General features: G+C 39.5%; 1 protein-coding gene across 2 annotated transcripts in view; it reads right to left on the bottom strand.

Annotated features, from left to right (window-relative positions):
• Positions 1-14,414, bottom strand: part of LOC306852566 (integrin alpha-X-like) — a 39,976-nt gene extending 25,562 nt beyond the window's left edge. The window contains exons 1-12 of one of the 2 annotated variants that reach the window (XM_079389498.1): positions 14,308-14,414; positions 13,363-13,471; positions 12,565-12,668; positions 11,845-11,915; positions 11,435-11,546; positions 11,196-11,323; positions 10,931-11,079; positions 10,704-10,854; positions 8,176-8,326; positions 4,457-4,530; positions 4,167-4,275; positions 3,914-4,041 (exon numbers count right to left, since the gene is read on the bottom strand). In XM_079389498.1, the coding sequence (XP_079245624.1) occupies positions 3,914-4,041; positions 4,167-4,275; positions 4,457-4,530; positions 8,176-8,326; positions 10,704-10,854; positions 10,931-11,079; positions 11,196-11,323; positions 11,435-11,546; positions 11,845-11,915; positions 12,565-12,668; positions 13,363-13,471; positions 14,308-14,347 (1,326 nt within the window). In that variant the 5' untranslated portion in view covers positions 14,348-14,414. The remainder of the gene's footprint in view (positions 1-3,913; positions 4,042-4,166; positions 4,276-4,456; positions 4,531-8,175; positions 8,327-10,703; positions 10,855-10,930; positions 11,080-11,195; positions 11,324-11,434; positions 11,547-11,844; positions 11,916-12,564; positions 12,669-13,362; positions 13,472-14,307) is intronic. The other variant, XM_079389499.1, reaches the window with a different exon arrangement.
• Between the last annotated feature and the right edge of the window lie 360 nt (positions 14,415-14,774).

Below are 14,774 nucleotides of genomic sequence, written 5' to 3'. Positions count from 1 at the left end.
TGCAGACAGAGGAAGCGAGCCGTCGCGCTCATGAAGCTCAGACAGCGCGGATTTCGAATGCCGTTGCCTAGCATCCATCTGGCGAATCTCCGCTCTCTACCCAACAAAACAGATGAACTCCTCCTGCTCTCCCAGACAAATAAGGATTTTTCAAACTCTTCTGCTCTGTGTTTCACAGAAACCTGTCTGAATGACGCCATTCTGGACAGCACGCTTCATCTGCCAAGCTTTCAGCTGTTGGGACTGTTCAGCAACATGGCACTGCATTACATCCTGCAACACCTGGACAAATCAAGGACTTATGTGAGGATCCTTTTTGTGGACTTTAGTTCGGCTTCAACACCATCATCCCTACACTCCTCCAGACCAAACTAACACAGCTCTCTGTTCCTAGCTCTGTCTGTCAGTGGATCACCAGCTTTCTGACAGATAGGCAGCAGCTAGTAAGACTGGGGAAATTCATGTCAAACAGCCTTTCCACCAACACCGGTGCCCCTCAGGGATGTGTTCTCTCCCCACTGCTCTTCTTCCTGTACACCAACAACTGCACCTCTAAAGATCCCTCTGTTAAACTCCTGAAGTTTGCAGATGACACCACACTCATCGGCCTCATCCAGGATGGTGATGAGTCTGCCTACAGACAGGAGCTTAAAGAGCTGGCTATCTGGTGCAGTCTGAACAACCTGGAGCTCAACACGCTCAAAACAGTGTAGATAATCGTGGACGCTCCCCACTCACCATCATGAACAGCACTGTGACTGCAGTGGAGACATTCAAGTTCCTGGGATCCATCATCTCTCAGGATCTGAATTTGGACACTCACATCGACTCTATTGTAAAAAAAAAAAAAAAAAACCCCAAAAAACGTTGTACTTCCTTCACCAGCTGAGGAAGTTTAACCTGTCACAGGGGCTACTGAAACAGTTCTTCTCAGCAGTCATTGAGTCTGTCCTGTGCATTTCAATAACTGTCTGGTTTGGCTCAGCTACAAAATCAGACATCAGAAGACTACATAGAAGGGTTCAGACTGCTGAATAGATTATCCGTGCCCCTCTGGCCACCCTTCAAGAACTGTATACATCCAGAATGACAGGGCTCAGAAAATCACTCTGGATTCCTCACATCCAAGTCATCCCCTTTTTGAACTTTTACCATCTGGCCGACGCTACAGAGTCCCAATTACAGGACAGTCAGGCAAAAGAACAGTTTCTTCCCTCAGGTACAGTTAAATGCCCCCCCCCCCCATTATGCAATAACCTTATATTTATTTGCTACCACCTCAATCCTAGTACATCCCTGCATCATCTCCTATTCTATTCCATTCTATCATCTATATCACAACTGTACATACAATCATTGATGTTTAAATTTTTCTTTTTTGATTTTATTTATATTTACATGTGTATTTTTTATTCTCATCTTATGTTTATTGTCTGTGTGTCGTTGTTGTCTCTGTGAACTGGTAGTTTATGACACCAAAACAAATTCCTTGTATGTGCAAGCATATTTGGCAATAAAAGCTCTTTCTGATTGTGATTCTAAATTATGTGAAAAATAATGCGTTTTTGAAAAAACGAAGCATGAACACGTTTGATTGCACCCCATAAACACAATCAAGTCTAGAAAAAAAAGTCAACCACCCCTTTAATAACAAGCAAAAAGGAGGGAACACAGTGCAGGAAGGAACAAACACGTAGCATAACATCTAGGGCATGACTATAGACACCGGACGAGGGACCATGGAACAGAACATTCTTAAATAATCAACTAAACGAGGGGATGACGAGAAACACCTGGAATCAAGGAAACACAATGGGAACAGGAACAGAAAACCAAATATGGATATGTCACACACGAGGGAATACTAGGTTATGGGGAGCAAGTGGAAGCAAACACACACAGACAGTCCAATATTCCTGACATTACTCCCCCCCTCCCATGGTTAGCGAACTAAAAAGTGACAGTGATGAGTGCTAAGTTAAGCATTTATCAACTCTCGGCACCGAGAAAAAAAAAATAAATGCCCAAGTGTTCAGCACCAGAACAGGGTGCCATGGCGGAGCCCCATAGCCCTCCCCAAAAAAATTCCTTGGGCGAAATTGAGTTCTGAGGCCCTCCATGGGCCAGGCGTAGGAGCAGGTGCCCTCTCTCGACTCTGGGCAGGGGCTAGGGCCATCTCTCGACTCTGGGCAGTGGCTAGGGCCATCTCTCGACTCTGGGCAGTGGCTAGGGCCATCTCTCAACTCTGGGCAGTGGCTAGGGCCATCTCTCGACTCATGTGAGAGGCATGAGTCAGAATAGAGTTGGACCCCCAAGAAAATGGTCCACTGAGGAGTGAGAACATTCTTCTGGGCATTCAGCCTGAGGCTAAGAGACCGAAGGTGGTGAAGAATGTTCCTGTGATGAAACACCAACTCCCTGGATTGGGCTAGTTAGAGGAAATCATCACACGGATGCACTGGAACCTCACTGGGGCCACAGAAGCATTTATGCGCTTTGTGAATGTCCAAGGAGCCAAAGCCAGATCAAAAGGGAGAACTCAATATTAGTACACCTTTCTGCTGTTTAGCACAGTAAGATGAACCTCGTCGAAACGGGAGCGTTGCAACAAAACTGAAGCGTGTAATCAGACTGGATTGTGTTGAGAACCCAACGCAACACTCCTGGCAAATGCCTCCATGTGTCTAGGTAGCAAGACAGAGGTTGCATACGAATTAGAGATGCACACATTAGCTCAAACATCACCCAAAGATTCAAATAAAATTTCCACCCGCTACCCATCCACAGCTGTATTTTATTATATCCGACCCACACCCAAATCGTCACATTACAATGATTCTAATTCTTAGTTCTGCATCATGATATGATGAATGGATGGTTTATTTTTACGGAGTGTCTATTTACACTAAGTGCAAATAGCCCATCTTGTTGGCAAAGGCTATTTACACTAACTCCGCCCACTAACGTGTGATTGCGTTAGTCAACATTAAGAAAAGAAGCTAGATCAACATCAGTTTCAGTAGCGTAGATGGTAAGGCGCATGCTTTTTGACGCGAGCGACCCGAGTTCGAGCCCACCTTTTGCCAAACATTTTTTTCTCCCTTTTTAAATCTCATATCGCATCAGAAAGGCATTTATTTTCAATAAAAATGAAGGAAATAATCAAAAAGTTGAAAATAAAGTATCGGGTAGGTGTAGGGAGGGCTTTATTGTCCCAATAAGGTGGCATCCATTTAATAAATTTTAATTAAAATTATAATTTACACTCAGTATGTTATTATTGCGTACTGTTTTATAATGTACTACAATACTGAGGTGCAGATAATTGCCACTATTTGCAATAAGTAGTATAAATAGCACAAAATCTTGCTATTTTAACATAGTGTAAATAGAATCTATAGCTATTTGCACTTAGTGTAAATAGCATATCGTTAAAAAATACTGCTATTTACACTGAGTGTAAATAGAATCCATCGCTATTTGCACTTAGTGTAAATAGCATCTGTCACTAAAAAATATGCTATTTGCACTTGGTGTAAATAGCATCTAATTGCTATTTACACTGAGTGTAAATAGCATCTATTGCTATTTGCACTTAGTGTAAATAGCCGCTGCCTTATTATTAACAGCAGATTCAGTGATGTTAAAGATGATCATCACATCACTGAACACATCTACGGTGCATTATGGCTCCACAGCCACCGGAGCTGATCGCGGCCACTCTGCTTGTGTTTGGCTACTTTAACACACCTAGGCTACTTTTATGCCTCTGCCAATGTCAAAAATCAACCTTACGCCCTTGCTCTAGCACCACTGTAATATCTTTATTTATTTCACAATTATTGAAAAAAAGTGAAAAATTATACTGTGTTTTTATGTGTGGTTTTGTCCCCAAAATATATATGTGAACAACCCTGGGAGAGTCCAGCGGTTTATATTGATTGGCTTGTGATACGATGATTTGTCCTTGGTGCTTGTATCTTGGAGCTCCTAGAATAGTATAGCTGTTCCTTGACACTGTTGCAACAGCCACCGAATAACCTTCAGACAAAATGCAATAGTTCAATAATATGCATGTTCTAAGTTGTATTTGCTGTATAGAAGACACTGACTTTAAATTCATGTCTTCTTTGAGTTTGTTTTAAAAAAAAATAAAAAATCCTCACCTAGATAGCTTTCATGCTCAATGCCTCTGTGAAAGGAGCTGTCGGGAAAATATTCCTGATATCCACCTTTCCACTGGAAAGCTCCCACAGCACTCACTAACACACTTCCCTAAACAAAGCAAAACAAATCTGCAACTCGACTTAAAACATACAGAACTTCACAAGCTACTCCATACCCTTCTTTTAAATTATAAAAAAATGTACAGTATTTATAGTTTATTCCTATATAAGCTTTCAATTAATATTTAACTTTAAGGTTAAGCCTCTGGTAAATTTGCAAATTTATTTACATATGATGTGAAGGCTGTGCTGAATCCATCTTGTGCAAACTCCATTCTGGAAGAATCCCCTGAAGACTGAGTTCCTACAGCAAAGCAACAGAAGTTACTGAAATAAATGATTCAATCAAAGTTCATTTTTCTGAGGGGCACACCCCTCAAACATCTCTTCTGGGAGTATTTACTGAAAATGTCATAAGCGGGTACAGAATTGCGCAAAAAGCCCAGATTGTTTTACGGCAACAATAAATTATGGTGAATTACACAACTGTAGGAGGCTCCAAAGTCGCAAAAATACACAATATTACAGTTGCTTGGCTTCTACACTCTCTCTGGTGCATACTTTAGCATCTAATTCAGTGGTTCTCAAAGTGTGGTATGCGTACCACTAGTGGTACATGAGCTTCCTCTAGTGGTACACAGATTATAAATTATAAGTGGTACAATTAAATATAAATTAGGCCGTGTGTCCACCTAAGCATTTTTTTCCCCTCGAGGCTAGTGAATTTTTAAAATACTTTTAAATGGGAGCGTCTTTTTCATGCTGAGCACTCAGGCGTTTTTTTTCTCTGTGCCGAAAAATGTTACTTTGGGTAAAACTTAGCACTCATCACTGTCACTTTTTAGTCAGCTAACCAATCACAGTGGAGAAGGGGCAGGACTAATACCTTCACACCCTGCTGTAACTGAGCGGGTAAACAGTCCATGAGCAAACTCCCTAATCAAGACTGGACTGGCAGACAATTAAAAATTTAATTAATTGACAGGAACTGGATAGGAAGACAGCTTAAGACCAGACTCATGGACTGGAATTGGGCAGGAAAACAATTATAAGTGGACTCCCTAACTAGGACTGGCAAGACAGACACATTTGGAGAAACCGAACAAGACAGTTCATGAATGGTTTCTATGGCAGTGACAGTTTTAACAGGATAAACATGTGCATTTACAGTTTCTGGGCTCACTACTGGCAGATAACAGGTCTCTTGTTAGGAACTGGACAGACAGATGGTTCAAAATTAGACTCATTAGGGGAAATGGGACAGAAAGACAATTCAAAAACTGATTCATTGGTTGAACCTGGGCAGATTGACAGTTCATGATCAGACAGATTGACAGAAACGGGCAAGGTAGAAAGTTCAAAATCAGCATTCAAACAGACAGACAGACAGATCACAATCAGCCTCCAAGGCTGATTCAGAACAGGATGAGAGTTCGGAGATGGAACAATCAGCCAGCCCAGGACAGGACAAAAGTTCATAAGTGGCCTCTGTGGCCAGTTCGGGACAAAGCAAGAGTTCACGAGCGGCCTCCATAGCCGTGACAGGACAGGCAGAGAGATCATTGACGGCCTCATTAGCCGTGACAGGACAGGGTGAAAGCTCACAAACGGCCTCCATAGCCGTGACAGGACAGGACGAGAGTTCATAGAGGGTTACCACTGACACCTCTGGAGGATCTGCAGCAGACGCCACCACCTCTGGAGGTTCTACAGTGGTAACATCAGGAAACAAGTAGAGTTCATTTACAGGATGGGTACAGTGCTCGGTTCCTTCGACCGTGACATGATGGGCTGGATTGCTGGGCGCCACCACCACGCAAGGAGCTGTAACAAGTACCGCCACCTCTGGAGAAACTGCAACAGGCTCCATTCCGGGAGGTTCTGGGGTGATGTATGCAGCCAAAACACACCAAAAAGTTATCCTCATCATGGGAAACGCTTCCGACATGAGAATTAGAAACAGGAAGGTTTGAGAGCGCTGGTTTAGGGATACTGGCTACACGGGCTGACACCAGCGGTAGGTCCTCCACGCTGGATGCCAGTCTGGGAGCTTGAAGAACTGACCTCGACGATCTAAGTGCAATAGACAGAGAGTGACAGGACTCAGGATGAACAGCTGTGACATGACGAGATTCTGAGCGATCAGCGGTGACAAGACTCAGAAATAGCAGCTGTGACTTGACTTGATTCATGAATGGCAACAATGACATGACTGGGTGTTGTTGTGGCCGCCATCTTGTGAGACTGCCATTTCACGAGCGGGTTGAATCACCGAAGTAGCGATCAATACACTTGAATGTCCCAGAGCTTGCGACTTACTGACTTCAGCAGCCGCCATTACAGGCACAAACACGGTGTTATTTTCCTCCTCTGCAACACCCACAGTAAATGAAGAGCCAACACACAACAGAGCATAGTCCAAAAACTGACTGAGGGACGTGGACCCTCACAAATAAGCTTAGACTTTAGTGGCTGATTAATGCTGTCACAAAAAAAAAAAAAAAAATCAATAATTAGCAGAATAATAATTCTAGAATAAAGTCCTCGAGTGATCGCATACCCTTGCTTGAGGGCTAATAATAGTCTTGCAGTGTACATACCTGGCCAATGTTGTTCATGAAAGCCGCTAGATCCTTGTGTGACCGAGTGTTCTGTTACGGAACTGACGAGATGTGAGACGTGCGGATCCATTTCCCATAAACACAGGCAAGGTCGACCAACATCAAACAAGTATGGCATAGGCAAGACACAGAGTAATCCTAGGGCAAGCGTGGGTCTATGATCAGCGAGTGATATCCAGAGGGCTTGAGAAGAGGTGTAGTACGATAACCTGAGCAATAATCCAAACGAGGTATGAGCAGAGTCCGAACGGCGAAACAAGGGTTATTCCAAGATACCCAGGCAAGAATCAGGAAAAGAGGCTATAAACAAAATAAACTAAACTAAGACTTAGAAAAAACAGAAGGGCTCTGTAATGTAGCTATCACTAGGAGAGCGATAAAGGCTAGACAATACCGGAACTAAACAAACACAGAATGGCTCGGTAAAGCAGCAACCACTAGGAGAGTGATAAATGCAGAACAATACTCTGCGATCTGTGAAAGGAAGTCCATGGTTTAAGTAGGGTGTGTGATTGTGTGAAAGTTCTCATTGTGAGCATGTGATTGAGACAGCTGGGTATACTCCGTGCAATCAGCCGTGTATGTGCAATCAGTGCAATGGATGATGGGAAATATAGTCCAGTGTAATGTGAGGAGTCAATATGATGGAGAGGCGACCGCTTGTGGCAGTCGGACAAAAGTCCACGAACCGGATTCGTGACATACAGCCTGTTATTTATTTATTTAATCAATTACTTTTTTATTTAAAAATTAAATAAAAACTGTACTGTACTTAAAGATCAAATTAAAATGTATTGTATCTACTTAAAAGTTAAATAAAAACTAAGTTACTATACTTAAAGATGAAATGAAAATGTATCATACTTAACATTTAAGTACAGTTTTTTTATTTCACTTTTAGGTACAATATATTTTAATTTAATAATTAAGTTTTTTATTAACCTGGAAGTAAGCACAGTGCAGTGTTAATGTTCAAACTGTGTATTTACAATGTTTTAAGTGGCTGACAATAATAAATATTCTTATTAGGAATAAAACTGACTCGTTTTTGTTTTTGCAAACTGTGCATAGTGCTACTGCATTTTAATATTGGTCATAATGGTGGTACTTGGAAAGCCAAATATTTTGAGGTGGTACTAAAGTTTGAGAACCACTGATTTAAATGGTACATATTTGTACCTTTGTTAAGATACCACTCCATTTTTTGTACCTTTTTTCTAGCGTGTAGGGGAAATCTGTTTAATTATTCCAAAAAGATATACTGTATCTATACATACATAAATGCATTTTCACTCTTAATTGCATTGTCTTCTAAGGTGCCAACATACCTTCAATGGCAATAATATTCTCTTCCAGTTTTTGAAGAATATTATTCAGTGCATTAAAGTCTGTCACTTTGAACACATGATCACTGTCTGGATCAGAAGCGATTGTTTTCAACTCCTCTTTTGCGTTGACATTATCAAAAGCATTGCCAACCTAAAAACAAAAAGAATAGCTTCCTTAAAGAGAAATAATGATACAAAGCATAATTCATTCATTAATAAATTCACACACTAGAGGTCTTCACGGGTCCACTTGGATCCGAAAACCCGAGGTCCAACCCGAGACCCAAGCGGGTTCAGGTCCAAAACTTCTCGGAGTGCCTCAGACACGGGTTGGGTTCGATATTTAGCAGCCTTGGGTCTCAGGTAATATAAAATAAATGTGCTTTTCCCAAATGTACTCGATTAGACCCGAATTCTTATAAACTATCTCAGATGCGTCGCCTACTTGTGCATTCATGTTAAGTTCATTTTTGAGAAACGCACATAAAAAAAAAAAAAAAGCAACATACATTTGTAACCTCAGAAATCCATCTTATAGATGAGATCCATCAGGAAATCCACTCACTTCAGTACACTGTGTTTTAATACAAGACTTTTCTTTTTTTGTGTGCAGAAACTCTTCACCGGAGATGAGGTAAATAGCGTTGCAGACAAAACTAGCAAATCCATGATTTACTAACCTATCGATTTAATTTTTATAAAACTATCATGTTTAGGCTAGATTTGAAATCCACTGGTTACAACTGAAAGCAAAAAAATTGGGAAATAACATGTATCCATCAGGCAGGCAAAAATATAAAGTAATAGGCTAATAAATAAGTAAATAAACTGAATGAAAGTAATGGAGCAGCAGCCAAATCAGTCAGCAGGACCCCGGGATTTTTCCCGACCGATGCGGGGCTGCAGGCTGTGCACACGTCAATGCCGTTTACTTTCGGGTCTAGTCGGGTTCGAAAATAAATGCGGTCGAGTCAAACTCGGGTCTGTCTCGGGTAGGGTTTATCTTTTAAAAAAAATATTTATGCACATTGGGTTCAGGTAAGAAGTGATTCGGGTCGGGTACCCGAGAAGTCCTCTACCATACACACACACACACACACAGGTATTAGTGGTTTATTGTGACTCTCAATAGGTGTAACCCACCCTACACCTAAATCTACCCTTCACATGAAACTTTGTGCATTTTTAGATTTTCAAAAAACACCATATAGTATGTTTAAGCCTTTTGAATTACAGGGACATAGGCAATGTTTTCATAAAACACCTTCACATTGTTATGCCTCGGTCATACCCATGTCATTATACAAATTTGTGTCCCCATAAAAACACCCAAACCAGTGCACAAACACACACACACAGTCATTAATCTGGTCTGTGAACTTCCGTTAACTCACCACCAGAGGTCACTCGTTCACCACATGGACTCTTGCACCACACTAACTGTTGCACTCCACCTCTACAATTCCCATCATCCATTGTACTGACGACACACAGCTGATTGCACTGATCACACACCCTACATAAACCATGGACTTCCTCTTCCTCTCTGCCGAGTATTGTATTGCGTTTATCACTTCTGTGCTTTTCTGTTTAGTTCCAGTTGTAATGATGTGGATCCATTTGCAGATAACTTTAACAAATCAAAAGCAGGGTCAAACAGGCAGTGTTCAGTCAACAATGGCAGGAATATCAGAGGCAGAAACGATACCGGGCAGGAGTCAGGGCAGGCAGCAAAACAGTCGGAGTTCCAAAGAGCAAGATCACAAGGGCAGGCGGCAGAGAATCAACAGTAGTCAAACAATCCAAGATCATACATAAAAGGGTCGCAGGGTAAACGCTCAGAAATGTCAGCTGGAGCAAAACAAGACTTCGCAATGAGTGCGAGTGTGAGTGCTGTTTAAGTAGTGGTGGATAATGGGGAACACCTGTGCAGGTGATTAGTCTCTGAACGGGTGCATGGGAAATGGAGTCCGGGAAAGTCAATACTCAGGTGAAGGTGCCCTCCGGTGGCCATCAGAGAGAGCCACAGAGGTCCGATTCATGACACCAGTATTATTCTGCATTTATAACTCTACTAGTTTTAGCTGCGATACGGAACCCACTTTATTGTCATAGTCTTGCCTTATGTGTTTTTCTAGTGTTTTGATTCTTGCCCGCGTTTCCTGGATTTACCCCTTTGCCTTGCCGTTTGGACTCTGATTGCACTTCTCTTGGACTACTGCTCGTACACCTGGATTATCTCTCTGCCTTGCCCTGTTGGATATTGTTCACTGATCGTCGACTCTCGCTAGCCCTAGGATTGCTCTGTGTCTTGCCCGTACCATATCTGTTTGCCGTTGTTTGACCTTGCCTGTTTATTGACTATGTTTATAAATAAAAGCTTGCACTTGGATTCGCACGCCTTACGTCTTGTTCGCCCCATTACATATATATTCACATAAAATGTGGAAACATAGGTTTTAAACATTTAAGAATTAGACCAAAAAAAGTTAGATTTTGTAAGAGATTTGAATAACATAAAAACCTACCCCAATTGCGAATCGTGCTATGTCCTTTGCCTCTGCCTGTGATGCTACATATTGCAATGAACCCCTGTCATGTGACTCTCCATCAGTAACAACCACCAAGATTTTTTTTGCTGATGGTCTTGACCCTCCAGCTGATGTAAATAGCTGATTCCTGGGATTAAAAAAATTATTTACAAGATATATCCCATAGATTTCTGTTATTGTAGTGGAGTTTTTGTTTTCCTTACACAAGTTTTAGGATGGCTTTTGCAGTGTAAGTGGCACCTGTAAAGTATGGTATAACCTCCACCTTAGACTCCCATGTGCTGTCTTGAATTCTGAGATTATTGAAATCGTAATGAATAGCACAATTATCGGAGTACTGTGCAATGGCAAACTGTAATCCAACAACAGATAAAGTCTTATTATGTACTCTTTAATACCACTCTAGCTATTTGTTATGTATACAAACACTTCTTAAAACATTAAAGTCATATTAAAGGCTTCTTGTACCTTTCCATCCCGGTCAGTAAAACGTTTGATCATGTTTATCACAAAAGTCTTCATTGTCCCAAAATTAAAAATCCCAACACTCCCAGATCCATCTAATAGAAAAGCTATGTCAATCTGATCAGGACAGTCTGAAAAATAAAGAGAAGCAGGAGTATATACATAAACTACAGTAAAATTTCATCAAAAGAAGGGAAACTAATGGTACTTAAAGAAAATCCTCTGGCGATCATCATATTTACCTCTCAGAAAGCTGGGTATCGGTGGCTTAAACACATTGTTTTCAAGGATAAAGCACATGCCATTGTAGGTGGTAACTGTTGCACATTTTTTTGGAATGGTTGGACCACAAATCTGGGTGAAACAGAATTTAAACAAAGATTTCACTTTAAATGGAATAGAAAATAAATGCTAATAATAGACCATAATACCAGCTCTGAGCAAGCGAATACATATGGCTCAATAAAATGCCATTATTTGCAAACTTTTTCTTGTTATTTCAAGCAATGCAATTTGCTTAATATTTTTACTAGTTACTAGGTTATTTTTTTTTACTAGTTTTTACCTAATTCATACTGAGCTTTAAATGTAAAATGGTCATACTATGTGCTTCATTTGTAACTTGTGTATCATGTTTTGTGCTAGAACTTACTGCCAGCTTTGACGAGAGTGGATCTTGAACCATAGAAAGCCCAAGAGACATGTTGATGGCTTCCAAAGGCACTTTGTTAATATACAGATAGTGTGTTATTTTTTTTTATATATATAAAACAAACAAACACAACTTTCCACAAATACAGTACATGTCCCAACCTTTTCTCTCTTTTTTTGAGAACATACACTACTATACAGAATAACAATATTAATTTGATCCTTTTCCCACAGCAGAGTTCTTGTCCTGCTTCACTGCACCTATTGAAATTATACAGCATAATTTGGACAATCTGCTGAAGTAATATTTATTTAGGCACTATACCATTTTTAATTATTAATTTTAATGACTAAATTGATTTTCCCCTTACTCTAAAGATATAACACGCCTTAAAATCTTTAAAATATATATACAGTGGCATTATTTAGATCTTTTCTTGACAACTGAGGGAATAAAAGTAAATAATCTCCTAAATAACTGAGAATATTACAGTCCATTACTTTTCTCAAACACTGCATTTGACAGTTTTGTGCATGTAATTTTAAAGGTTTATGTTTAAGTTTATCAACAGAAAAAAAAAAAAATCATACAAATCAGGGTCTTAAATGTCCTGAATTTTGGTAGCATTTTGCTAACAACATTGTAAAAACTGAAAAGCCCAAACCAAAAAAATAAAAAGAGAGAAAAGAGGAAACAATGGAAAATAAAACCACTAAATACCAATAATGTTCTGTGGTGAGCAGGTTCCTTGTGTGACAAAACACCTATAAATCTGTCCTCTTTTAGCTTGATTGATTTGAATTAAAGGATCACTCACGATCAGACTACAAGAAAAGAGGTATGTGTTAGAATCAGTGACAGATAATTGATTTGAAAGACAATTGTCAAGAAATAGCTCCTATAAAGAGAACGTACATGTATACTGCAGCAATTAGTTATTTCATGTGGGAGAGAATTCAGTGCATTTCAAGTGCTTATGTTGCTCATACACAAAATATATATACTGTATCTGCGGAACATTTTATTGATATATTCACAGTTATGTTTCTTGGTTTTACATGGTCTTTCAATCTATAATGATGTAAGTTGAATGTGTCAACAGGGGGTGCTGCAGTCAAAGACACATTTGGCTTTAAGGATGATGATTCAGATGTCACACAGACTTTAAATAAACATTTTGATAACCAGTATAATTCTTTGGTAACACTTTTACGGTGTCCTTGTTACACATTATATGAGTAAGTACATGTAATAACTATGAATTATACATAAATACATGTAAGTAACCCTAACCATATAGTAAGTACATGTAGTTAATTCGGTACTTAAATATATAATTACAATGAATTGTAACCCTTCTTCACTATAACAGACCACGTAAAAACAAAACTAACTGTGGTGGTTGACAGATGTTGTAAAGACAGTCTCTTCCGGTCTCATTGGGCAGCTGATTGCAGTGTAACGAGTTCTAGCAATGTTGTGCTTTTCAAACAATATGAGTGTTTGTGCTGCTCTCACCTTGATGCGTCTTTCTGTATAACCTTATAGCCAAATGATACATTCTGTGGTTCAGTGAACATTTTCCAGGTAGAAGGATCAATGTTAAAAGCCATCACTGACTGAGACACTAAAGTGTTCAGAAATTATATTAAAAAGAGACTGAATTAGCATATGAACTGCATTTTTAACAATTAAAATGGATAAAATGGATATTTCCAGTCTTGCTAAAATACATGCAGTAAAAACAGATTCCAAACACTCCTGAACATATCACTATGTAGCATTAATAGAAGCAATTAAAACAAAGTAAAAACAAACACACACACAAACACAATACTAAAGAACTTGATGCTACATTGTGAATATAGTGTTATATGCTCTATTCTGCTGAACACTGTGCCTATCAAAACCTTTAGCTTGTTTGAGTTCCTCTTAAGTGTGGTTGTTTTTCCATTGTAAATATATAAAAATATGAAAGTGCATCTGAGTTATTTTTTGCAATTCTCATCTATTTCACATAGATGTATGTTTATGTGAAGTGTGTCAAAGCATATGAGAAATATTTAGGCCGAGGGATTTATAAAAGGAAGTTCACACTTATTGGAGTTTGTTCTTGCCTTAAAAGGTCATTTTTCATCTTCATCCAAATCATAGGACTGACCATGCTATTATGTATGCTACTACTTTGGCCAAGGTTTTTAACCTCTGTGGTTATATAAAATTAGATATTATGACAGGGAATGCTGAGTAACTGTAACTCCACAGTCAAATGAAAACTGCAAGAGATTTAAATTTAATTCCTACATTGACACAATGAATCATTCATTTATTTATGTGTACAATATGAATATTGCAATGTATTCAAAGTTCACCTTATTACCACCGATTACAATCTTTCAGGACGGTAAAAAAAAAAGCTTTAGGACTTACAACACAAGAAGGATAGCAAAATAGCAAACTTACCACAAAAGATGCATAATATGATGCAATGGTTCTGGTCCATCGTAACCTGTCAAATGCAGATATGAAGGGCACATGAATGAAGTCATATGCTAAAGTGAGACTAGATGTGGTTCACAGATGTGAAAAGGGGTGGAAGAAAACCATAAAGAGGAACAACAATTTGATAGAGGAAATGAGCACACTTTCAAGAAAGATGAAGCGTAAGAGAATAAATGATCAAGAAAATTGAATTATAAAATTAAATCAGAAATCAAATACATTGCAGTTTAAATCATTTAATAGTCATTAAAAGAATGAATGAATGAAAGTGACATACAGCCAAGTATGGTGACCCATACTCGGAATTCGTGCTCTGCATTTATCCCATCCAAAGTGCACACACACAGCAGTGAACACACACACACACACACACCGTGAACACACACCCGGAGCAGTGGGCAGCCATTTATGCTGCGGCGCCCGGGGAG

The sequence above is a fragment of the Barbus barbus genome (genome assembly GCF_936440315.1).
Source record: "Barbus barbus genome assembly, chromosome: 32".
Lineage (NCBI taxonomy): Eukaryota > Metazoa > Chordata > Actinopteri > Cypriniformes > Cyprinidae > Barbus > Barbus barbus.
The sequence above is the reverse complement of the archived record's forward strand: the minus strand, read 5'-3'. Positions and strand labels throughout refer to the sequence as shown.